This window comes from Populus nigra, chromosome 16 (genome assembly GCF_951802175.1).
Source record: "Populus nigra chromosome 16, ddPopNigr1.1, whole genome shotgun sequence".
NCBI lineage: Eukaryota > Viridiplantae > Streptophyta > Magnoliopsida > Malpighiales > Salicaceae > Populus > Populus nigra.
In genome coordinates, this window is record NC_084867.1 from 11,807,651 (window position 1) to 11,832,914 (window position 25,264).

Consider the following 25,264-nt stretch of genomic DNA (forward strand, 5'->3'; position numbering starts at 1 on the left):
TGGCTTTGTGGGGATGGGACCCGTCGGCTTCCTCTTCTTAAATTTCCTAGTCAATATTTTCAATGGTGGAATCAACAAGATGTATACAGCAGTAGTAGTTGGTAAATTAAATTTAATTTGTACTTTTTTCACAAGGAGATTTGAGATTGAAATGGGTTTTTCAAGGGAGGTGAAAAATGGACTTGGGATTGTCGATCCAGAACTGGGATGGGGAATTGGGATTTCAGGAGCTTACACCGTTACTGTAGAATATTTATAGTTCTTATGTGTATCAAATAAATATATTTGTAGTGTGTGTGTGTCTGCTACTTTAATTAAGGCTTCAATGGTTACTTGAGAAATTTCCCTAACTATATGTGTTACTTTACTTCCTATTCTTGTATTACAAATATCAAAGAACTGCCAAATACAATAAGTTTCCAGGAATTTACTTGATCATGATCTCAGTGCATGAGAGGGGGAGCCTAGCTCGATCATATTGCACAGGCTTTTTTTGGTCATTGAAGACTCCTTGAATATTATTGGAGTCAACATTACGTAGATAAATTGATGAAGGCCAGCTTGCATTTAATATTATTGAGAAATATTGAGTAATTAAACATATACAATGCAGTAGAGCAGAAGGGTGTCAAATATTAACTGCTTGCTCTTCAAAGTTCAAACCACGGACCGACCAAGACCCACCAAAACTCATAAACAAATCAAGCATATGATAATTTATGCTGGCATCGATCTGGGGCAAAGATTTACAACACACAATACCGAGTTACCGACATTGAAATATGCCAAATTGAATTCATTTTAGTAGGACCTAGCTAATTGTAATCAAGACCTGATGCTTGTATACAGAATTTAAACTCACGTTTAAATTGTTCTTGTTTGATTTGTCGATCCTCAAAACGTCTGAAGAAACTAGAGATCAAAGGGATCAGTGATTGGAGTGCCTAGCTAACCAACTTTATATATCTGTGTACAGTTTGGTGGGCGCATAGAAATCTTGAATTGTTCGTTTAACATATCATAAAGGTTTTTGTGGGCCGTAAGTACCCTTATGAAAGCGACGAGACGGCAATACGCGTGATGCTACGTTGTTTCTCTTTTGGCCCTATTTCGGAAGTCAGGTTCATTGCCTTTGGTTTTAGCTAGCTTCCTCCATTCTTCCCAAGACAAGCATTAAGTCTTTGATTAGATAAATAGATATATCGAGTCGTATCCTGCATGCATGTATAAAGCTGAACTCCACCCATTACATATATGGTGTTGGTTTAAAGTTTATCTTTTGAACAAACACAACAGTATTAATTTTAAAAGAAAAGGAAAGTAAAAGTTGTGCATACATGCATGGAGATGATTCAATATCTTGTTCTCTATTGTAATCAAAGTCCCTTGAATATTCTCGACACTTGATGACATCAAATGATCGTTAAGAGAACTAGCTAATTAATTTGATCGAAACCTTTAGCACACTTCTCTCGAGAAGCTTACTTAGATGCCTCGATCGCAAGTTAACTGCATTAATATTTTTTTTTCTTTTTAACAACAGACAAGTATTTTTGCTAAAGAACACAAGTATATATATACGCATCAATACCAAAACAATCACTAACTAGAGCGGCAATTGCATACGCAACCACGTTGCACTGGTACACTTGTAGAGACTAGAGTACTTATAGCACTTCACCCAAAATATACAGAAAAAGAAACTGAAGTCATACGGAGTAAAACCATCCCTACGTGTAATAACAGGGAATAGCAAGGACGACGCTGTACCGTCAGGAAGCTTGTCAAGGGTGTAATCCAAAAACAAACTCTTAATGTTCAGTGAGCTACTCTAAATAGGATTGCTTTAGTTCTTCCAAATCCTCGAATCCTTAATTAAATCTGTTGTCCACAAGTTGCACAAACATCCAAGAAAAATACAGTTGGAAAGTTTAAGGAAATAGCACAAGGGAAAATGACAGGAACGTAGATCAATTTGCATTCAACCGTTAATTTGTAATGAAAAAGACATGATTACAATTCACATGTACAAACAAGTGCTGTTTACTTTTCGTGGACCACTTCATTAGTTTATCCTGGTGAGATTTGGTTAGCAAGCTATCTTTGAAAGAATTCAATCATGCATGCATGGTCTCGTTATCTCCACATAAACGGTCAGTGGCAGCTTGACACTGAGAGCTTTACATATCAGTAAAGCAGAAAGAAAACAACAACAGTCCTGATTTGAGGATCTTGAGATGATAACTATCTTTGTAGCTAATAAGAACTTCTTTGCGAGATAAAGATTGCATAAAATGAGTGCTGTGTATTCTTTTTTTTTTTTTTTTTGATTAAAATGAGTGCTGTGTATTCTCTTGATTAGACATTAAGAGGTGTTCAATTTAAAACGACAAAGGAAAAACACGTATAAGATTGTACGTTCAAATACCGCCCGCTGTTTCTTAAGAGAAGAAATGTTCCACGTCTATCACTGCAAGGGTAAGAACCAAATGGATAAAAGATGCCATGGCTTAAAAATGACACTTGCAGAAACAAATTAAAAGGACGTAAATCTGACTGGGGAAAAGAGGAAGCCGACGACGAGCTCTGCTAGTTAGCTATCAAATATTTTAATTAGGAGAGACAAATTGTGATGTTGCATGGTAATTGACTGGAGTTTTCATGTCATTGTTCGTGCAACGCGTTGTTACTGATTCTTGAAATCTTTAACGTGTACCCACATCTCAAAATGGACGGCTTTGGACCCCATTTTTACACAATATCTTCGGACCCCGTTTGGAGATATTAGGAATGATAGTGAACTGGGTTGCAATAAATTAAAAATACGCTCGACTATCAGTTCAATCTCCAGTGCCTGAAATCCATACTGATCACAACCAGATACACCGTAGATACGTATACAAGTGTATGTCTCGTAAATGGTTTGAATAAAGCAATAATGTCAAATTGCCATTCTTGCCAATGGAGTTTATCGAGGCCTGGCGTGGAGGTGCCTCTTGCATCTTGGAAGAGGAGTTGGGCTTAAGTAAGTTCGTTCTCATAGTTATGCTAATAATTGATTCGGGGTATCTTCATTATTTCCCATAACTTATTAGCTGTTCTTGAATTGATCAAGTGTTTAATGAAGGTGATTCAATTTAAAAGTACGTAATAGCAGTAAAGAAACGAATTAAAGACAATCTTATATGAATGACAAACTTGCCGCATCTAGCTAGGAGCACACATATCAAATTTTGTCAATTGAAACTAGCTAGATGTTCATGAAGGACTCCCCCATTGCTTGATACTTGGGATTTAAAGTACAGTTTGATCGTATACCACCAATATTTGAGAGGAGTGAGAAGGAATTTAAAATTAAAGGTGTATTAAAGTGAATGAATCAATTGCTACGCTACCAATGAAGCAAGCAATTTAAGTTTGGTTATTGGGTTACATCTTATCCGCCAACGAAGGATGAACTTCGTTCAATATTTAAAGCATCAATATTTAAAGGAGTTATTAAAAAAATCAATTATTTTCTGTACTTATATATACATAAAAATATAACTTATATGAAGAAATAGTTTTACTTTGAAAAAAATAGTTTCTTTTTTCTTCTCTCATCTTTAACTCTCTGAATTAATTTGAAAAGATTTATAAAAATATTTATACTGTCAAATATCTTTTTTATTCTAGTAATTGAAGTAGCACTGAAATAATTGATCCAAGAACAAGAAAATAAATTTTTGAATAACCGATAAGTTTCTTTTAAATCTACATTAAAAATACCATCTTACCAAAGAGGACCTATTTAGTATTGTAATGTTAATATTTTTTTATAATCGAGATAATATATATTAATATGAAAGCTAGAATCATTGCGACAATATTACTAGAAAAAAAGAGTTTAGTATAAAAGAAATGAGAAAACAAAAATAAATATCATCTAATTGGATCACAATAGAATACACTCCGAGTCTTTATACAAATTCATGCATGTATAATTATGTATAATTGAAATTGAAATTTTTAGTCATCAACCATGACTTCAAGAGGTGTAAAACAAGTTGAAAATTAACTGATCAGTAATGTTGATATTGTGTATTTGAGGTGTATTTGTTTACCTTTTGACATTGTATTGTGAGGTAAAAATAGTTTTAGATAACTAATTACTGTGTTATGCTTATAAATATTTAAAACCGTTAAATAATATTCGAGTGAGTTGTTTTGCTATGTTTTCTATATACATAAAAGGACTAACAAGTAATATAATATGCTAAAAATATTTTAACACAAAAAATTAATTTTTAATTATGACTTCTTAAACTCATACGACATGTGTGCATATATATTTTTTATAAGAATAATTATTAATTTAGAAAAAAAAACTGAATAAGATGATAATATATATATATATATACACACACGTCATTTTTATAAAATTAATGAAAGAAAAAAGATTTTCAAATAGAATTACTTAAAAAACTAGCATCTTTGATATGTAATTTTTTATATAAATTATAGAAAAAGTTGTTATTTTAATTTTAAAAAATGGACCTCATAATAAACAACTATGTTTTTGGTTAAAAACATGGCATGCCCTCCTTTATTTCAAAATCAAAGTAATTTCCAACACCTATTAATTTTAGTTTAAAGAAAAATAATACTAACCAAATAATATTTAAAGTTAAAAAAATATTTAAAAACAGTTATACTTTAAAATGCAATTAAGTCATAAAAATCACTTAATATATAGAGATTATGCTGCTAATTAAAGGCCTACAGCTCTTTGTAAAACCTTTTCATTCTCAACTTGCATCAATTATGAATGAGGCCTTCCGGTCATTGGCAATATTCATGAGTTTAATTTCTAGTATTTGTTTTTTAAATTAAAATTTTCAGAACTTTATATTTATATAAGAGGTAAATATTGTATTTTGTATACGTGTTTTATTAGTACTTTAGAATAGAAAAGACAAATAAAAAAAAGAAAAAAAATAATTAAAGAAAAACAAATGCTAAAAAATAGTATTTTTAGAGATACAAAAAACATTTAAAAATGATTATACTTTAAAAATACAATAATACCAAATGCATGCTAAGTCGTAGAATTACTTGTTGCTAGAGACAACATAAAAGGTGAATATGTGTTCATTCTCGTATATTAACAATATCGTCTTAGATTGTCGCTAAAGTTTGGAATTGTATTTTAAATCGTGTTTTATAAAAATTTAAATTTTATTTTTATTATTATTTTAATGAATTAATATTAAAAAAAATATTTTAATATATTTTAAAGTAAAAATCATTTTAAAAAACAATCACTACAATATTTTCATACACCTTTTATTTGATTAGTGTTTTAAGACAAAAACAACAAATATAAAAGAGAAGAAATATTTTTTATTGAAAAAATAAAAACAAAAAACATAAATAAACGTGTTTCCAAGAGAGTTTTTAAATGAATATCTATATTTTTTTTTATAAAAAAACATATCTTTTTTCTTTCTATTTTTATATCCAAAATAATAATTAAGCAGTACTTAATTATATTTATGCCTTACTCCAAAAAGATGGGGCTGTTGCTGGAAAAGCAAAAGGTGAGATTAGGTCGACGAATCTGAGTTTAGCTTTCGCAACAATTCAATTAAACATGATATATATATATATATTTTTTTAAAAAAATGTAGCTCGAAAATGACAATTAATTGATTTAATGGCTACACAGAGGGGAAAAAGTTCACCATCAATATACATCAATCAGGGTCAGTGATACCATCTGTGAGTGTTTCTCTCTTACTGTGGAATTTCAAAGCATTCACAGCAGAGATTTTGATGTTTCCAAATTCAAGCATGGATTGTCCACGAAATTGCCTACAAATGCAACCAACACGCTCCTTGAAAGACGATAAATGTTTCTTTCATTAAGAAACTTCTCTCAGATAACTGTAAAAATTCGAACGAACAAAAATGAATTGGGTCCATACTGCAGATGGCGAGATGATCCATGACGACAATATGTGGAGAAGAACAGCCATACGCGTTTTCCTAGAAACATTGAAAGCATAAGCACATTTCCCAGTCATTTTTGATGTAGCACGTACACAATGTTTCTTTTTCTTATTTTTTTTTAATTTTTTTTATTATTAATATGATGTTCGAACCAGTTATCATGCACCTCAGTTAACCCTACAAGAATTTTGAAGAAACTAAAACCCGTGATTATTAAATAAAAAACTTAGTAATTAACCAATTGAGTTAGTCCTAAAAGTTTTTAGATTCACCTTCTCTTGTATGGTTAGGAAAAGACTAAATATGAGTAGTTGATTATTTAATTTATATTGAATATATATATATATATATATATATATATGTTATACAGAGAAAATCAAATCTAGAATTCATAAAAAAATAACAAAAATATCTTCCACATAATATATTTATTATCTTCTCTCTTTTTTTTATTCATTTTGACACTATAAAATTTATCAAAGGTTACCATGGTTGTTTTCATTTTTTATATGCCTTTCATATCAAAGTATGTATTTGATATTGTGGTGTGTTATACTTTTTAAATATGTTTTTAAAAATATATTTAAATTACTATTTTTTAAAAAAAATTAATATCAACACATCAAAATTATTACAAAATACTAAGAGGATGTACGATTTGATGTTTTTTCATAGTAAACTTATAGAAACATGGTTCAAAATCAAATAATGCTTGAAAAGGCAAGGAATTTCAAAATCTGGACAAGGATCAGGAATTTCAAGCTTTCAATTAAGTTTACCCTAGTGGAAGAACACAAAAATCCAATTTTGAAACGGGAGCATTGATGGGGAGAATTCATAGACATTTTTCGAGGAACTTTATGGTATAATATATATACCATGAAAACAGTAAATATTACAAAGGAGAAAGAAAAGGAAATTAAACAGGGGGGGGGGGGGGCATGGCCCTCTCTGCCTTCCCGGAGGAACATCACATGTATATACCCCACGGGGCACATGCTTACCAGCTTTAAGGTTACGGTCCTTGAAGTTCGTCCACCCACGACTGTTGTTATTTGTTTCCTCATTTACAAATAGTACCATTTTTTGGTAAAATTATAAATACCTTATGCGAGTTAGGTAAAATAAAATAATCACATGGAAAATGCAAAAAATGTCTATTTATAAAAAAAATAAAAAAGGATGGCCAATTATACTTCTGACTCATAGTAGAAGGTACATTTCAATTTTCATAATTTCTTCCCGTTCATGATTCATCCCAAAAAGTCAAGGATAACGAGTTAAAATGTGTTTATTTTTGTGGTTAAAAATGAATGCAATCTAATTATATATAAAATTTAATTATAAAAGCTATTTTTTTGTATTTTTTCTAATTTTTTAAGTGAGTCCATGCACAAACCTTAACCTCAAAAAAAAAAAAAAACACCTTAAACATATTGCCTGTTTTGTACCATGCCATATAAAATTTCTGCAATATGGGCCTTATTTAGCTTTTTATGGGCCTTGGTGATTCCCGGCAACTCCCCATGTTTGATACCAAGCCCAGGTAATGAGCTTCCTAAATTGTCATCTATATTGGGATGGCCCAACATCCTACTGTTGGAAGCTTAATGGGATGATTATTGAAAAATCTAATTCTAAACAGTAAATACAATTTTACCTATAGTTGTTTCAAGGTCTGATTCGAAAGGGATTTTTTTTTTTGATTTACATGGGTGTCCGGGCCAGCTTGCGCGCACCACGACTAATCCCACGACCCACTGAACATCCTGCAAACCCAGTGGGCATGTAAGGCACCGCGGGGGTGACAGACGTGCACGTGAGGACTCGAACCCAAGAGCAGCAGGAGGAGACAAGCCCCTCCTACCACCAAGCCAAGACCCTCGATGCAATTCGAAAGGGATTTTAATCATTGGGTTAATGGATTAATTCACTGATGATTATATCAACCCGGGTTTTTTATTTTGTTTTGTTTAAAACAACATTGTTTATTTTAATATTAAAATTAGTTTCAAGTTAAACATGATTTACAATTAAAGTAATGGAGATCATGAATTTAATTACCAAACTGATCTAATTTTGATAATTATGATTTTACCATAGTTTTGAAACCTGGCTCGGGCCGGCGGGTTAATCCGGGGCTGGAATTGGGCCGGGTTTAAGAAAAAATAAGGAAAATCAAAATCCGAGGTGACCCCACGACCCGATTGACCCGGCAAGACCCGATCAAAAACCCAGTTGTAATCCGTTGATTTTTGTTTTTTTTACTAAAACGTTGATTTTTTAAAAAATTCAGAATTGATCCGGGCGACCCGGTCAAAACCCGGGCCTTGGACCAGGTTGAATTTAAAAACTCTGAATTTTACAATGTAAGCACTTTGATTTACACTGTAGCAATGAGAAGAATGTTTCCATAAATTTAGCAATATTCTTCTTAAAAAAATAATATTTTGAAACTTGTTTCAAGAAATTAGCCAGGATGAGGCTATATAAATCACGCCAAATTTGACCATCTTGCAAGAATCCAATTACCAAAATGTTTTTCTTCGTAAAAACCTTAATTAGCCACAGTGTTGATCTTGATTAAAGTTTATTTTCCAAATTGATTTTGCCCATCTTGGACCTTATCTTCCATGGGTAGAGCATCGTCAATATCCATGGGGCCTTCTCAGAATTGGACCATCCATTATTAATTTAACCTACAAAGCCCATGGGCTGATCTAATCTGAAACCTCTGGTCATTTACAAAAGCCACGTCACGTCAGATTTCTTACGCATCCAATTTTATTACCGGTATCTCTAAAACCCTAAAAATCCTGAAATCCCCCTTTTCACCAGGGTTTAAGCACGCACTTCACTATCATTCAATCGATGGCAATTTCAAGACTAAGCTTTGCTTGTAGACATGGATTCCATTATAGTCCATCTCTTTTTCACTGCTTTCAAAAAGTACGTAAATCTCACATTTCTATCAATGTTTATATTAGCCAAGTGAATTTAGATCTTTTCTTTGTAGATGGTTTTTGTTTCATTGTTTTCTTGCAGGTTAGATTCAGCTCAGTTGCAGCAATTGAAACCCTTTTTGATCAAGATAATGTTATTAAAGACAAAAATCAAAATTTGGGTACTTTTTACTTTTTTGTTGGGCTGTTTTAAAGTTCCCTGCTTGTGAGTTTCGGGGGTTTATATGTATATATATAAGATTTAGATTGGAGTTTTCTTTTTCAGGGGATCCTAAGGCGCTGGAGTGGAAGAAATGGAGTTCCAAGGAACTTGGAATCAGTAATTCAACGATTTCAAGGCCTACAAAGAAGGTTCTTGATGGACTTAAGAAAAATGGTAGTTCTTTTGTCCATGGTGGATTGCTTTATATCCGTGGATTTTTTTTGGTGGCAATGACTTTAAACATTTGCTGTTGGTGATACTTGTGTTTGTATTAGGAAAAGTTGTTGTTTGTTACTAGTTTCTTATGATGTTTGTTATAGTCTTCTGTTGTTAAAAGATTGTGTCTTTCTGTTGTTTGTTGTAGGATACGAGGTTTATCTCGTGGGAGGTTGTGTCAGGGACCTTATTTTAAAGAGAAAACCGAAAGATTTTGATATAATCACATCAGCTGAGCTTAAAGAGGTTAATTTATACTTTAATTTCGTACTAAGCCTGTAGAATTGTTGTTGGTTTCTTTTTCGTGTTGTTAAACATTTGTGATGTCTAAAACAGCTTTAGAATCCGTGTTTCAATGCAATACCATGATAAAATGTTCTGTTTGAGCTATTAAACATGCTTGGTAAAATTTAATCATGTGTGCAGGTAGTAAGGACATTTCCGCAGTGTATAATAGTTGGCAAGCGGTTTCCCATATGTCACGTGCACATTGGGGATACTATTGTTGAGGTATGATGCTCTCTTTCTCTCTCACTCTCTGATCATTACATCAGATAGCTCATTCAAATTTTTCTTATTCCTCAATCAGTACACGTTGTTGTGCTTGTTGAAGCAAGCCACTTCCAGTTTTATTCCTCTTCGTACATAATTGCTATAGCATTTTTCTCTTGGATTTAGGACTAAATCATCTACTTTCTTTTGTTTTCATTTTTCATATTTCTAACTCTCTTTAATGGCAGGTTTCGAGTTTTAGCACCACAGGACCGAAGTTCAGGGTGGATTTGAGCAATGCCATCAGTCCTCCCATTGATTGCGATGAGAAGGATTATGTTCGTTGGAAGAATTGTTTGCGGCGAGACTTAACAATAAATGGGTTAGTTCTTGAAGATACAAATTACAATTTTCTAGTTATTGAATTTTGGATCTCGAGTTTGCAGCTCTTCACATTCTTTAAAATGCTTTGACATATATGTTTTTATTCCTTTTTTTTTCCTTCTATATAATTTATTTTGGAAGCATTGTTTTAGCATGCATTTGTCTTTGCATGCAGGTTGATGTTTGATCCATATAAAAGAATAGTGTATGACTATGTGGGAGGTCTGGAAGATATTAAAAAGGCTAAAGTGTGAATGTATTTCATAACTTTGTTGGTTTCTGAATTTCTTTCAATATGCCACAATGTATACTGTCCTCACATCTGCTTCTGTGGACATAGGTGCGGACTGTGGTCCCAGCTAGTACTTCCTTTCAAGAGGACTGTGGTGAGTCTTTGTCTTCAATTTATCTTCTTTATCTTTTCCCTATGTAGCATGCACATGTTTTTAAATAGTTCATTCGCAAGCACCATATCCATAGACAATTCTTTTGATTTTTTTGTCTTGTTCATAATTAGGCTTGCATGTGACTCCTTTCTATTTGCAGCTCGCATTCTGCGTGCAGTAAGAATTGCTGCTCGTTTAGGATTCCGTTTTACAAGGGAAACAGCTCACTTTATCAAAAACCTTTCTCGCTCGTTATTAAGACTTGACAATGTATTAAAGTAGCTCTTCCTTGCTTCTTTATTGTTTCCCGTACATTTAACTTTATACAAGAATGTTCCTAACTGACTTAACTCTAATATCAAAATGTTCTAGCAAAGGATCATGATGGAGATGAACTACATGCTAGCATATGGTTCTGCTGAAGCTTCTTTGAGGATATTATGGAAATTTGGACTTCTTGAACTTCTTCTGCCCTTCCAGGTTTGTATTTGATGTTTAATTTCTATATGAGATTTCTGTTGCTAGTCTAATATGGATTCTTCTTGCAGGCAGCATACTTTGTTCGTGATGGATTTAAGAGACGGGACAAGAGATCTAACATGCTTTTGGTAATCTTATTGTTTTGAATACTTTTGTGATTTTCAAATACTGGTTTGATTTTAATTGAGGTTCAATTATAGGTTAGAGGATAATTTCTGTCTAATCTCAAATAACTTCTGATCCTGTTTTTGGTTGGGAAAACTCTCTAGAAACAGCGTTTCTTGAAATTTTACCATTTCCTACTTTTCATTGTTACCAATTTTCTAAACTAATAATCCAACAAGGGTATACCTCCCTAATAGCCAGTTTTTATGAGAAGGCTTTACAAAATACCCAAACAGTTAGGTGCTATGGGTACCACTGAGATTGGATTCCTGAAGTTGCCTGCTTATTTTATATGGTTATACTTGCAACCAATAATAGCAATGCCTTCTGGATACGAATGTGCAGTTCTCATCAGATATCAATCTTTAAGAAGTATTTTCAATTCCCCATGAGGGTATATGAGGCCCAAAAAGTTTAATAATCACTCTTGAATTATATCATTATTCCGATATTTGTTTCTGAGTGTATTTTAACAGGTTTGGAACTAAGCATATTTGAGTTCTTATATTCCAAAAACATGGGTGGTTTAGTGGCTTTTTAAATGATTGAAGTGTTTGTTATTTCATCTGCAGTGTCTGTTTTCTAACTTGGATAAACATCTTGCACCTGATAGGCCATGCCACAACAGCTTATGGTAATATTTTTCATGATCTTAAAATTTTAGTTGTTCCTTTTTAAGATGCTATAATAAACCAGACATCATGATAAAAACTTTTTAAAGTTGTTGATATATTGTCAATGTATCATCTTTCACTATTTGGTGCACTGTCTGCAATGAATGTGAACCCATTTAGCTAATTGAATTATAATTTGTAAATGCATCCACCAATGGATGACTTAATCAATTTAGGAGATTGTTGGAGAGTGACACAATTCTTAGGTAATTCAAAGTCGAATCTTCTTCAGTGAAACCTGGCACACACAATTTGTTTTGCCATGACTGAGTATTTCATATGCTTCAAAAATGAATTTAATGCATGCTTTGGGTTTTTTTTTTCTTTTTTTATATGTTGTTTCATTTGAAGTCTGGTGTTTGTAAGGTGTGTGGTTGGTTCATGATCACGTTGGCCATTTTGTATGCCTTTGGAATACAAGTACTATTTAAAGTAAATGAAAATTCACCTAGTACTGCTGCTAATATATTGGACCAGGAAGCCAAGACTCATCACAGCTTTTCTTTTCTTTTTTTTCCAGGGTTGGGATCTTAGCGTTTCATAAAGCATTATCTGACCAACCAAGGGATCCTATGGTGGTTGCAGCATTTTGTCTTGCTGTCCACAATGGTGGAGATATTTTAGGAGGGGTAAAAATGGTGAAGAAGTTCACCAAGCCCCATGATGTTAGCTTCCATGAGTTATCTGAACCTCAGAATCTTAACTCTGAAGCACTGGTTGATGAGGTTGTGGATTTCGCAGCGTCTGTTAAACAAGTTCTATATTGGATGACCAATGAGTATTGTGTTTCACAGGCAATGGCAGAGTACCCTCAAGCACCATGTTCAGATTTGGTGAGCACTTCCTTTTCTTTTCCTTTTTTCTTTTCCAAGTTTGAGGCAATGGTTTGATTTTGACGTCCACTTTCTAATACATGCAACAATAGGGGTCTCGACCATAGTTTTAAAACCCGACCCGGTTATTGACCCGGTCGACCTTCCGGGTCACGGGTCAGATGGGTTGACCCGGGTCAACCCGGGTCGACCCAAAAAAACCTATAAAAAACAATATGGGGTAACTCTGTCATGTTTTAACTATTATGAAACCAATTCTTTCCTCTTGATCCTCTTCATTGGCCATGGCCATCGCACTATCTTCTTTCAACATTTTCTTCACATTTCTTCTTGTCTCTACTTTCCATCTGGGGTTTTCTTTTTCTGCATTGCAAGAAAACCATAGTAATGGCACTTATTCTGGCCAAATCAACTCAAACTCCGTTCTTGTAGCCCTTCTCGACTCTCATTATACAGAACTAGCTGAACTCGTTGAAAAAGCACTTCTTTTACAAACCCTTGAAGATGCTGTTGGTAAACACAATATCACCATCTTTGCTCCTAAGAACGAAGCTCTTGAACGCGATCTTGATCCTGAATTCAAGAGGTTCTTGCTTGAACCTGGCAATCTCAAGTCTCTCCAGACTCTTTTACTTTACCACATTGTACCCAACAGAATCAATCCTAGCCATAACTCTTCTCTTCAACATCACAGCACTTTGTGCCGCGATAGAGTCAAACTCAGCAGTCAGGAATCCGGCGAGAAGTTAATAGATTCGGCGAAAATCATTCAGGTGAATGCAGTGGAGAGGCCAGATGGAGTGATTCATGGGATAGAAAGGTTGCTAATCCCACGATCTGTTCAGCAGGATTTCAACAATCGCAGGAGTTTGCAATCAATCTCAGCTGTGAAACCAGAAGGAGCACCAGAGGTTGATCCAAGAACACACAGGTTGAAGAAACCAGCACCACCAGCAAAACCCGGTTCAGCCCCGGTGCTACCAATCTATGATGCAATGGTGCCCGGCCCATCTCTTGCCCCAGCTCTAGCTCCTGGTCCAGGTGGACCTCATCACCATTTCAATGGAGAAAAACAAGTTAAAGATTTCATTGAAACCCTTCTTTTATATGGAGGATACAATGAAATGGCTGATATTCTTGTGAATCTAACATCATTAGCAACTGAAATGGGAAGATTGGTCTCTGAAGGGTATGTGCTAACAGTTTTAGCCCCAAATGATGAAGCAATGGCTAAGCTTACAACGGACCAGTTGAGTGAACCGGGAGCACCAGAGCAGATAATCTACGGGCTGAACATTGAGGCATCAAAAAAACCCAAAAAAAATTAACCCGGGTCTCAGCCGGGTTTGTCCGGGCCGGCCGGGTCCCGGGTCGACCCTCCGGGTCGACCGGGTCTGGCCGGGCCAATTCCCAGCCTGTTTTTTGCTTAGACCCGGACCGGCCACAGGCCCGGGTCGACCGGGTCACGGGTCGACCCGCCGGGCCGGTCCGGGTCTTAAAACACTGGTCTCGACTATGGACTTGAACCAAATGCTCTTTATGCTGGCTACTTGTCCATTTTTCTTGTTGGCAGCAGGTGGTTTAAAAATGTTCAGTCAACTTTTATGAGGGGATAAAATTGGCCATTGCTTTCTTGCAATGGTTAAATTTTTCTTGGGCTAGCAACCAGGAAAATGGAGGTTCAAGTCTTGAGAACAACCACATCTGAAAATACTAAATGAACAATCGTGAAATCATCTCTCCTAGACCATACTCCCATACTTCATCAGGTCCATAACTAGATAGTGTCATTTTAGAGGAAATTATCTCTGCAAAAGTCTGCATTCCATTTTATTAAATATAATTCCATTCTGAAATGCCAGATCCTGCTATTTTTTCAGCCTACAACAGATTTAATGGACATTTATTAAAGGAGTGCTTCAAATAATATTGGTAGTGGGAAATATCTCTGGTATCAGCTATTTTCACCAGAAGTGAAAGTATTGATGACAGAAACAGGACTTGTCCACTTTTTATACAATGTAGGATCAGTGCCGATCCATGCAATCTATTAGCTGATTAGCAGTGGATGTGATTTCTAAACGTAGGTTTGAGAATGAAGATGACAGTTGTGTGGAGAGTATCATGCTTTTCAGTGTTTGATTTTTTTGCTGCTTCAATGTTTTCTGCATTCATAGTATATACTTAGTCATGTGGGACATGCCTGGTATAATCTCCAATGTGCAGGTATTCTTTCCATTGGCAGTGTATTTAAAAGTGTGCAGGATTTTTGAGTGTTCAAGAGAGCGCTCACAGAAAGCATTTATGCCAAAGCAAGGTAGAAAGATTAATTATGAGATGTTGGCTTTGGGAAGCCTGCAAGAAGTTCGGCATACTTTTGCGAGGGTTGTCTTTGATACTGTGTTCCCGCTCAATTTAACCTAAACCTGGACCCCAAAATCCTAAACTAAGAGAAAGTTGAACTGCAAAGGCCTGCAATATGAAATGAAGATATCATGGGAAAGCCTCAATTATTCGACCTGCTTCCTAATTTGGATGAGTCTTATTCTACATGTAATTTTTTCCTTGATTTGTTTTCTCATGTACATAAAGTACACTCAATTACAGGAAAGGATTGATTTCCATGTTCTTTGTACACAAGCTCTCGCTCTCATGAAATTGGCGAAGCCGAGATTTTTTTTATATTGGAACTGAAGTGCCTGCCTCACACCAGTATTTGACATATTGTTTCTTGTAAATTTCCCGTTGAGCTTAAGTAACCAGCTTGAATGCTGCTGGGCTCCAAAAAATCCGAATCCATGCGGACAGTTTCTCGAACAACTTTTACTAGAATGTTATAGATCTGAATTGGGTAGTATGATGTAATGTTTTCTAAGCAAAGCTATAATAGTAAATCAAGAAAGCAGTGTTGCATATTCAAGCAGGTAACGCTTCTTTAAACACTGTAATCACAGAAGCCAGATTCACCAGATGACGAGCATTGTCATCGCGAATCAATATCATCTGGACATGTATATATGGATAACAGCATATGAACTCAGTAATCGAAGAAACTGGTATTTCTATCCCATCATATTCTTCGTGTGGAAACTGAGATGCAACATGACTTGTTACATTGTACTAACTTGAACAAATCTCAATAGATGATGAAATTAATATCCTCTTATGAATCAAGCAACAACAATAGAACAATGATATGCAAATCATGTTTTAAAAGAATACTGCCCATGAGAATGGCATCAGCTAACCTTCTATTATTTGTCCATCAAAAAGAAATCCCTTCTCTTCAACGTAGAAGAGTAATATCTTGTCCACAGATAAGCTTAAAATTTAAGCTTCTGCAACTGGAGCTGGAGCAGCACCACCAGTAGTTGGTCTGTGAAAAAGAACAATTACAAAGTCATTTGAATGGAATGCAATATCTCCAAGGATGTAAGAAGGAAGACAACAAAGCATGAGACAATACAAAGCTCAAGGAAAAGAAACTTACAGCCCAACAAACACTTTAAAAGCATCATAGATAACCCATTGAGCTCCTGTAAGTGTTCCTATCATGGCAAGTCGGAGAGGAAGGCCACGGGTAAAGAGCCCCCATAAACCTAGCTGCCTGACAGCCTGCAATAGAAGACACCATGACAAAACATTGCAGGTGAACAAATGCAGAAACAATGTGGGAGTAAAACATTTGTGCATACATTACAAACAAAGAGGAGCGTTGCTAAAATTCACTTACATCACCAGCAGTTGCCCCCTTGGCATTGTTGAGGAAAGACACCAGGTTGTCAGCAGGCTGTGAGACAATAGTACAGAGTATACCGGCAACGTATCCACCACCAAAGCTGACTCCAAGCTGCAAGGTTTTGCTGCACTGGTCTTTGGGTGTTGGGATGACATTCTTGTATAGGTACTCCACAATAGTCTCAAAGGATGCAAATTTCATCATTGTATCTGCAAGATACAAATTCTGATGATCAGTAACATTCTTAACAAATGTAGGAAAGATGGAATTCTTCTAGCAACCACATCTAAGGTGGAAACGTGAAATAATTAAAATGTTTTGGCTTACATGGAATCTGACGCCCCCACAGAGGAACAATCCCTTTGTATAACCTGAGAGCATTTTAAACACACTCATCAAATCGGAATTCAGTCATTTATATTGTGCCCTAAAAGTTAATGTATAATCACAAAACAAAAGATTTTTTGTGACAAAATCATACCCAGAATAGCCTTGAGCTCTGATAAACTTAGGCATACCATCTGCCAAACCCCTAGCAAAACCAGGCTGAGTTTGGACGCGAACTTTCAGTGCCTCCATAGGGCAGAGAGCAACATCAGCAATTATTTCAGCAGATGCTGAGCCAGCAAGATAAATCAAGGTCTTGTACTTGGCTGCATACTCAGGGCCAGCAATATCTGAGTAGTACTTCTTAAAGAACTCATAGAATCCATACTTGCAAGCACCCTGAGCACTGTAGCCAAGCAAGGTAGGCACCCATCCTCTAAAGAAACCTTTAACTCCCTGCTCCCTGAGCAATACCCCAAATCCTGATGAAATGCTCTTGTACTTTGATGGGTCAATCTGAGATATAAATCACAGTAAAATTTCCGCAGATGACGTACTAATTGTGGGGTATTCATTAATAACTACAACAGTATGTGGCTATCAAAAGTTGGAGACAATATAAAATCCATAACCATAATTTCTTATCACTGAAATAAGTAATTAATCCACAAAAACATCAAGGGTCCTAATTTCTGCACATTGAAAATAATTGACCATACAAGAAACAAGATCATGCGCGCCTTTAGAAAGTTCATGCATGGAAGAAAGAATCAAACAGTTTGAAGTCCACAACTAAAATTAATTTTGCCTCACAGGTTGAGGGTCCAACTTATCAACTCTCAAATAGCCAACCATTAGGAAAAGTAAGAAATTCCTTTTTTATGATCTCTTTGAGCGTGTGCGTGTGCGTGTAACAGCAAAAACCCTTAAAACTCAATAATAAATTAAAATCATTTATAAAAATGCAAGAAATTAAGTAGTACTTTCAATTCATAATTTTTTTTACAATATCCATAAAAAGAGTGTAAGATCATGGGCAAAGAGTTAGTTAAAAAAGAATCATCAAATAGAAAACAAAAGAAGAAAAGGAAAAAAAGAGAGAAAAGCTTTAGTATTATACCTGCATGTTGCACTTGACAACATCAAGAGGGGTGAGAGCCGTGTGAGTGATTCCGCAGCTAAGAATCCCACCAGCAGTACAGGCCATATAAAAAGTTGGTGAGTACATCTCTAACTTTTCCGTAGGTGCTGGTATCACAAAGTTCTTTGACAGCACTCCATGATCACCACTATCAGACGATGGCCAAAGCTTAGGTTGTTGCAGTACTCCTCCATTTCTAGAGCCAACTGAAGAGGAGTAAAGAAAGCTTGGGATCAAAGATTGACAAGAATTCTCGTTCTTGGCCATTTGAAACAAATCTTTTTGTTGAATCTTTTCGTGTTTTTTCTTTGTTGGATTTTTGTTTCTCCCCCGGCCTTTGGCTTCGAGGAGAAGTGGAGCTACTGTTCTTATTCGAAGGAAGGAAATTAAGGAGAGAATGTGCCGGAGAGGAACGAGAAATGTTTGGAGCGCAAGAAAGTTTTTCAAAGGGCTGGCCTTCCTTGGCGTGGTCATTAATTTATAGGGCTTCTTCTTCTTTTTTTCCCTTCAAGATCTTTCATGGTTTATAAATTATTTGACTTTTATTTTATTTTATTTTTTTAATTTGTAATAGTATGGTCGGATTTTAGCTCCAACGTATGTGGAAACAAATTATGAACTAGTTGTTCTTTATTTTTAAGATAGTTGTCCGTATTAAAAAACACGAATTTTACCAATAAAAATTAACATCATCTCTAATTTAAAAACTTAGATTAACAGGGTACAATTAAATCTATTATTATTATTATTATTATTATTATTATTATTATTTATACGTGGATTCAATAAAATCTTAATATATCTAATAACTTCTAGACAAAAACAAATACAATTAAGAGCACCATGGATTCACGTTATGGAGCAAGACTTCTCAGAGAAACCCCAAGGCTCCTGCTCTTTTGGCAAGCAAAGAGTCAAGAGTGCTGCCCCATGGGCCACGGCCACCATCTAAGTGGTTCTTTCCTTCTTGTTTGGCGTCGTTGACTCAGTTTGGGACAGATTAATAGGCTCTTCAACAATTGGTTCATGGCAGTCTTTTCCTTGAGTTCATCTTTGACAAGTAATAATTGATAAAGGTTTGACCTGCTTCCAAAGCTTGACGTGGCAGGAACCAAAATGCAAATGATTTTTACTTTAATGAGAAAAATAGCGGCATAAAACATCTAATATATCACATTGTTATGGCAAAAAAAAAAACTATTAGAATGGTGTAATAATAATAATTATGAAAAGGGTACAGAGAAAAACACCATTAGTTTTCTTCCCATGATCTCCGAGGATCCATGCAGAGACAACAAAAAAAAAAAAAAAAAAAAAAAACACAAAGCGTTATGCAGGCTGATGCATGAAAGTCTCTTATGACTAGCCTGGATTTGAATTATTTTTCCTTGGAAGTGAAGCTGGAGAATCCGTGCAAAAGAGCGGTGATCGATTAAGAAACAATTTATTTTTCAATCACGTGTGAATTATGGCTGTATCCTCGAAAGCCTATAGAAGTAGAAGCAAAATATATATCGACCATCTATTTTAAAGTGCAAAGTTTAATTAGAGACAACGTGGGAAACTGAAGTCTTCGAGTTAAGAGTGCCTCAAAACAAAAATTGCATGTAACCCAACACAATGCCTCGGCATTCTATTGCAGTTATTAAACTTTGTTAAGCTTGATTCGACTTAACAGGTTAGCTATTGATTTGGTTGACTTGTCTCATGGTTCAGGTCATATGTAAGAAATAAAAACTCAATTCAAAATCGATCTCTTAATAATTCAACTCAGACCTAATCAATTTATTTTGATTTTTAAACTTTTATTGCAAAACAAGCTTATCTTAATTGATCCAAACTAATTTACTTAGTGATCAAGTGATAAAAATATTGAACCAAGCTGAGTTTAATTATTATGCTTTTTAATGTTTTGATGTAATTCTTTTTTTTTCTTTAGCTTTTGGGCAAAACTTGAGCTCATATAGTCATAGAATAAATTAAACACAATGCCTCAGACATTCTATTGCAGTTATTAAACCTTGTTAAGTTTGGTTTGACTTAGCAGGTTCACTATCGATTCGGTTGACTTGCCTCATGGTTTAGGTCATATGTAAAAAATAAAAACTCAATTCAAAGATATATAATTGGTCTCTCAATGGTTCAATTCAAGACCTAATCAACCTATTTTGATTTTTAAATTTTTATTGTAAAACAATCTTGTCTTGATTGATCCAGTTAATTTACTTAATCAGTGATCAAGTAATAAAAATATTAAACTAAACCAAGTTTAATTATTATGCTTTTTAATGTTCTGACTTAATTCTTTTTTTTTTTAAGCTTTTGGACAAAACTTGAGCTCATATAGTCATAGAATAAATTAAACATGCCATTATGCCATAATAATAATGGGTTGCTTGGTTCAAGTGTAAAATAGCTTCTCAAACAATTAAAATAATATTTTTTTAAAAATAAATTATTTTTGATATTGGTATATCAAAATAATCTAAACATATCAAAAAAAAATTAAAAAAAGAAAGTAAAATTTTAAAATAAAAAACAGCTAGCTCTAAAATAGAAATCAACCGAAAGTCGAAACAAGCCTGGCAGATTCTAATGGTCAAAATGCTAAACTAAATAGTGTAATGTTAAATACCACTACTTACCAAAACTTAGGAGATTTTAAGAGAATGCTATGCGTCATCACACTTGCCTAGTTATTATCCTTAATTAGTTAATTGTCAGTTGTCTAAGTTTGAACTGGTAAAGATTCAGCACTTCTGGAAAAACTAAAATTATTTTCCAAAGACATTACCTTGCCCACCCACCTTTCTTTATCGTAAGAAAATGCAAATGGAGTCTTTGAAGTCTTGAGTAATGGTTTGGAATTGCATTTTAAATGATTTTTTTAAAATAAATATATATTCTAAATAAGTATTTAATAAGGGAAATAATATAGAGATGATTTTTGTATACTAGGAGATGTGCTTTACCTTACCAGAAGAGAATATGAATCAAGAGAAGCCTCAAGCAATTCAGCATATCTAAGGCTGGACTCTGGTCATAGTAAGACTAGGCTGCTCAGTCTGTGAGTGTAGAAGATATTATGTTTTAAAATGTTTTTTTTTTTAAATATCAATGGGTGTCCAGTCTCATAGGAGCAAGATAACAGATATGACACTGACGTTCGGAGGTGCAACTTGGTGCGTGAATTAACATAGCAGCCACATATTTTTTGGGCCACGACAATAAACTTTTAAGAAGGTGTGTTGGAGTGAACCGACAGCCATGTATTTCGTGTAGACTGAGGATTTTTCTTGCTGGAAAGAATTAATGTAGTCGTTCTTTGTAGTAAAAGATTTGGATGTAATTTAGTTTTGGATAATAAATTATTTATATTTGTATTTCTTTTATAAAAAAGATTGGATGTGATTTTGCAGCTCAAAAGCAGTGATATTAAATCGTAAAAACAAACGAATTCTAGAAAATAAGTTTCTCGTTCAACTTGCAATTCTTGAATCTCGAGAGAGCCCACAAGACAGGAAGCAATCCAATGAAAGACACGCAAGTAGCAGATAGGGCTTGGATAACGATGAGAGTGAATCTTCTCCACTCTCATCTCTGCTTCTCTCTTTGCATTAATCCTTTCTAACATTTTTCAATAGCAAAAGTTGATAACAGCTCTTTCTCTACTGCCTGCCATTGTCAATTCCTTTCTTAGGGCAAATTCCTTTCGAGATTCCTTCAATTTTATCACAGGTTATTTGGTGCTTCTCCTCTAATGGCCTCAGTCTCAGCTACTTGTCCTAGGTTCCAACCTCTGTTTAGCCAGTCCAACAAGACTAGTCGGGTAATTAAAGCTTTCACAATTTCTCTGCTCGTTTGATTAATTACAATTACTTAACACCTGCTTTTCAATATTACATCTCTAGAAAAAGTTTGCGCGTCACTTATTTGTTCTTGTTGTTGCTCGATCTCGCTGATATTAATTCTTGAAAACTATGTTTCTATGCTTCTTTCCTGGTTTTCTTCAACTTATATATTTGGAGGGGATACCATGCTTTAAACACGTTCCCTCCTTCATGAGCCCATCTAATTAATGGTGAGAAAGAAGTAGTTTGACGTGACACATTCTCCTACAAGACCTCTCGATTTCGTGTCTCCACCATTGTTGTGGTTCTTTACTGGTGCAGGCAGCTGGTTTAAAGCTGGTTTCAGTAGGTTGGGCAAAGTGTACCGGCTTCCCTCCCTTGAAGGCCTCTCGATTTCGTGTCTCTTGTTCGGTAACTCCACCATCCTTTACATTGTGGTTTACGCTTCAGCACCTAGCTATTCTTTTCAGTTTGCTACCGAACCTAACAAATACAAAAATGTGAGGCTAGCTATAACTTAATAATGTACATGGCTTGTTAGGCAAAGCCAGAGACTGTGGAGAAAGTTATTGAGATTGTGAGGAAACAACTGGCTTTAAAACCCGAGACAGTGCTCACCAACGAAACTGAGTTCGTTGAGCTTGGTGCTGATTCTCTTGACACGGTAAGCCATTTTTTGCTGCCTGCCATACTATAGGTTCTGTTGTGTCATTCACTTGATCAAAACCATTTAAATAAAATCAAGGGGATTTACTTCTTGATCGAGCAATTTAAAGAGAGATGTGATCATACAATGTTATTGCAGGTGGAGATAGTAATGACATTGGAAGAAGAATTTGACATTAATGTAGAAGAGGAGAGCTCTCAAAATATAACAACAGTCCAGGAAGTAGCTGACATGATTGAGAAACTTGTTCAGAAGAAAGCTGAAGGTGAAAGCTGAGCCCAAGAATAATCAGTTTGCCAGGATTGATAGTGTTAGGATTTTCTTGATAAGTTTCCATGCCAATATTATATTTTTGTGATGCAAACACATGTTTTTGGCCTGTGATAGATTAGAGTGTGATTGCCACAGATAAGATTTAGCCATTCATGAAAAATACTTTTTAAAATTTTTCGTCATTGTTTGTTATTAAAAAAATTAGTTAATGAAAAATATTATTTGAAAAAATTTGACATATTTTAAAAAAAAGTATTTTCTTTTTATTTTGAGTAGAAAATACTTTTTAAAAGTTGTAAAAAAACTTAGAAATATCATGTTAATTGTTAATTATATTAAATTTAATTCTCAAACTTTTAATAGCTATATATTTTGTTTTGAATTTTTTGTTTCAATTTCATCCCTTAAAATTTAATTTATATATCAACTTTGATTCTTATTTTTTTCTCTTATTTTTTTTAATCAAAATTTTTTATTTATAAGATTTGATCCTTGTTATTTTGATTGATATTTATTTTATTTAAAATAATTTATGAAATTATAATTATTGTTTTAATTTCATCTATCTTTCAACTTTTTACATATCAAATTTGATGTTAATTATTTTTATTGTTATTTATTTTATTTGAGATGATTTATAAAATTAAAATTATTTTTTTCAATTACATTTTCATTTAATTTTTTAATTTTTAAAATTTACTTTTTATTTCTTTTAATAAACTTGAAAAAAAATAAAATATTAATAATTTATTTTTCATGACATATTAAACACTAAAAAATATTTTTCAATTTATTTTTAATAACATTATCAAACATTAAAAATTAATTTACTTTTCATGTACTTTTAAAAAAATTATTTTTCAAAAAAAAAAAGAATATTTTTTAGTAAACGAACAGGGGCATAACAACTGATGAGTCGCTCGGCTTTCCTTTCTTTAATCCATGAACTCATAATTACAATGCGATGCACTGGCCGCCCCACCACTTCCTTTCTTCTCTCGTCTTTCACATTCTTGCAAGCTCAATTAGCACTTTGGCACACCATTAAGAGTGTATTTCACAGTTTGATTATGGGTGTTTTTTAAATAATTTTTTGTGTTAAAATATATATTAATAATTTTTTTTATTTTATAAAAATTATTTTTGATATTAGTACATCAAAACGATTCAAAACATACAAACCATATTAAATTTTAATAAAAAAAATAATTTTTTTAAAAACATAACCACAACTACATTTCTAAACATATTCTAAGTATGCCTTTTCTAGTAGTCACGGGAAAGCTTAAAAACACTTGAGAGACACTCTCTCATACAGGGAAACACTTTGATATTAAATTTTGTTATTTTGTCAAAGCTACAAATCTCTCTCTCCTCAACTATTTTCATTTAATTTTATTTCTTCCCTCTTAAATTTAAAGTTAAGATGTAAATCAAATAAAATTTTTGATCAAATTATATAACAGTTAAACTAGAATGATCGAATAAAAAATTAGAAAAAATTTTAATGAAAGATTTTCCAAAAAAGAGTGAACATCATTTTTTTTTTAAAGGCTACCATTTACTAATTTTTGATTTTGGTTCCCTAATTTTTATTTTTTAAAAAAACAATAAAACTGTTTTTATTTTATAAAATTAAAAACCAACTCCATGTTATGGTTTTTTTAAAATAGTATAACCTAATAAAAAATAATACAAAATAAATTATTAAATTTAATTATTAATCAATACAATATAAAATGATAAAATTTTAAAAAAAATTATAATTGAAATAAAAAGTAAAGGATGAAAAAAAGTTTTTGTTTTCAAGGGCTGCCATTTTACCCAACTCTCAATTTTAAGCCCCTCGTGTTTTATTTTTTACAAATAATTAAACTATAGTTTTTTTTATATAAAAATCAATAACAAATCCAGCACTAATTTTTTTTTGACCATCAATAACCTGATAAAAAACAATAAAATATAAATAATTAAGCTCAATCACCAAATGCATGTGTAAAGAATAAAATAGAAAATAAAATTTATTAACCAATTAAAAAATGAAAGATCAAAAAAGGAAAGAAAAACAAGATGCGAATGCACGGTGTAAAAATAGAGACACTACACTGATTTAAATACATAGCGAGCACCTTTCCGTTTCTGATTTAAAAAAAAACAGAGACAAAGTTGACCGAATAAAGAAAAACTTGACCGAATAAAGAAAAATCTACTCCGCCGCCAAAACATACTCTGTCCGAAACCCACTGACAGATCACCGATATACGAGGAGAGAGTAAAAATATCGGACAAGTCACCCCCGCGCTTATCGCTTCAAGATCCATCAATTATATTGGATCCCCCCATTTTCCACTCACAATCCACAACAAATCGTCTCCCACGAAACTCGCAACAGCGACAACCCCCTTCAAAGTTCAAACGGCACGTCGTTTTAGCCTCATTTGATAAAACTACAATTTTCTCAGTTAATATGTAGTTTCAAA

At 33.7% G+C, this 25,264-nt stretch overlaps 4 protein-coding genes and 1 long non-coding RNA gene across 5 annotated transcripts; 3 read left to right on the plus strand and 2 right to left on the minus strand.

The window, feature by feature from the left end:
• Positions 1–8,762: 8,762 nt before the first annotated feature.
• Positions 8,763–15,508, plus strand: LOC133676007 (uncharacterized). Its single transcript, XM_062097580.1, has 14 exons — positions 8,763–8,940; positions 9,037–9,115; positions 9,220–9,330; positions 9,521–9,618; positions 9,799–9,882; positions 10,113–10,246; positions 10,424–10,496; positions 10,589–10,634; positions 10,795–10,904; positions 11,007–11,114; positions 11,183–11,242; positions 11,852–11,913; positions 12,474–12,786; positions 15,013–15,508. Exons 1-14 carry the CDS (start codon positions 8,863–8,865, stop codon positions 15,208–15,210), a joined length of 1,554 nt encoding a protein of 517 aa, XP_061953564.1. The 5' UTR covers positions 8,763–8,862; the 3' UTR covers positions 15,211–15,508.
• Positions 13,003–14,129, plus strand: LOC133676010 (fasciclin-like arabinogalactan protein 17). Its single transcript, XM_062097582.1, has one exon. It carries the CDS (start codon positions 13,071–13,073, stop codon positions 14,112–14,114), a length of 1,044 nt encoding a protein of 347 aa, XP_061953566.1. The 5' UTR covers positions 13,003–13,070; the 3' UTR covers positions 14,115–14,129.
• A 324-nt stretch (positions 15,509–15,832) lies between the features above and the next one.
• On the minus strand, positions 15,833–18,478 carry LOC133676009 (mitochondrial phosphate carrier protein 3, mitochondrial-like). The gene is made up of 6 exons (XM_062097581.1): positions 17,973–18,478; positions 17,007–17,368; positions 16,853–16,896; positions 16,520–16,734; positions 16,277–16,401; positions 15,833–16,162 (listed from the first exon to the last, which is right to left on the minus strand). Exons 1-6 carry the CDS (start codon positions 18,465–18,467, stop codon positions 16,117–16,119), a joined length of 1,287 nt encoding a protein of 428 aa, XP_061953565.1. The 5' UTR covers positions 18,468–18,478; the 3' UTR covers positions 15,833–16,116.
• A 253-nt stretch (positions 18,479–18,731) lies between these two features.
• Positions 18,732–21,090, minus strand: LOC133675080 (uncharacterized). Its single transcript, XR_009835338.1, has 2 exons — positions 20,966–21,090; positions 18,732–19,088 (listed from the first exon to the last, which is right to left on the minus strand). It is a non-coding gene; the product is annotated as an uncharacterized LOC133675080 (long non-coding RNA).
• A 409-nt stretch (positions 21,091–21,499) lies between these two features.
• LOC133675530 (acyl carrier protein 1, chloroplastic-like) lies at positions 21,500–22,966 on the plus strand. Its single transcript, XM_062096943.1, has 4 exons — positions 21,500–21,822; positions 22,166–22,255; positions 22,386–22,508; positions 22,650–22,966. The coding sequence occupies exons 1-4, from the start codon at positions 21,754–21,756 to the stop codon at positions 22,785–22,787; spliced, it is 420 nt and encodes a 139-aa protein (XP_061952927.1). The 5' UTR covers positions 21,500–21,753; the 3' UTR covers positions 22,788–22,966.
• Positions 22,967–25,264: the final 2,298 nt, after the last annotated feature.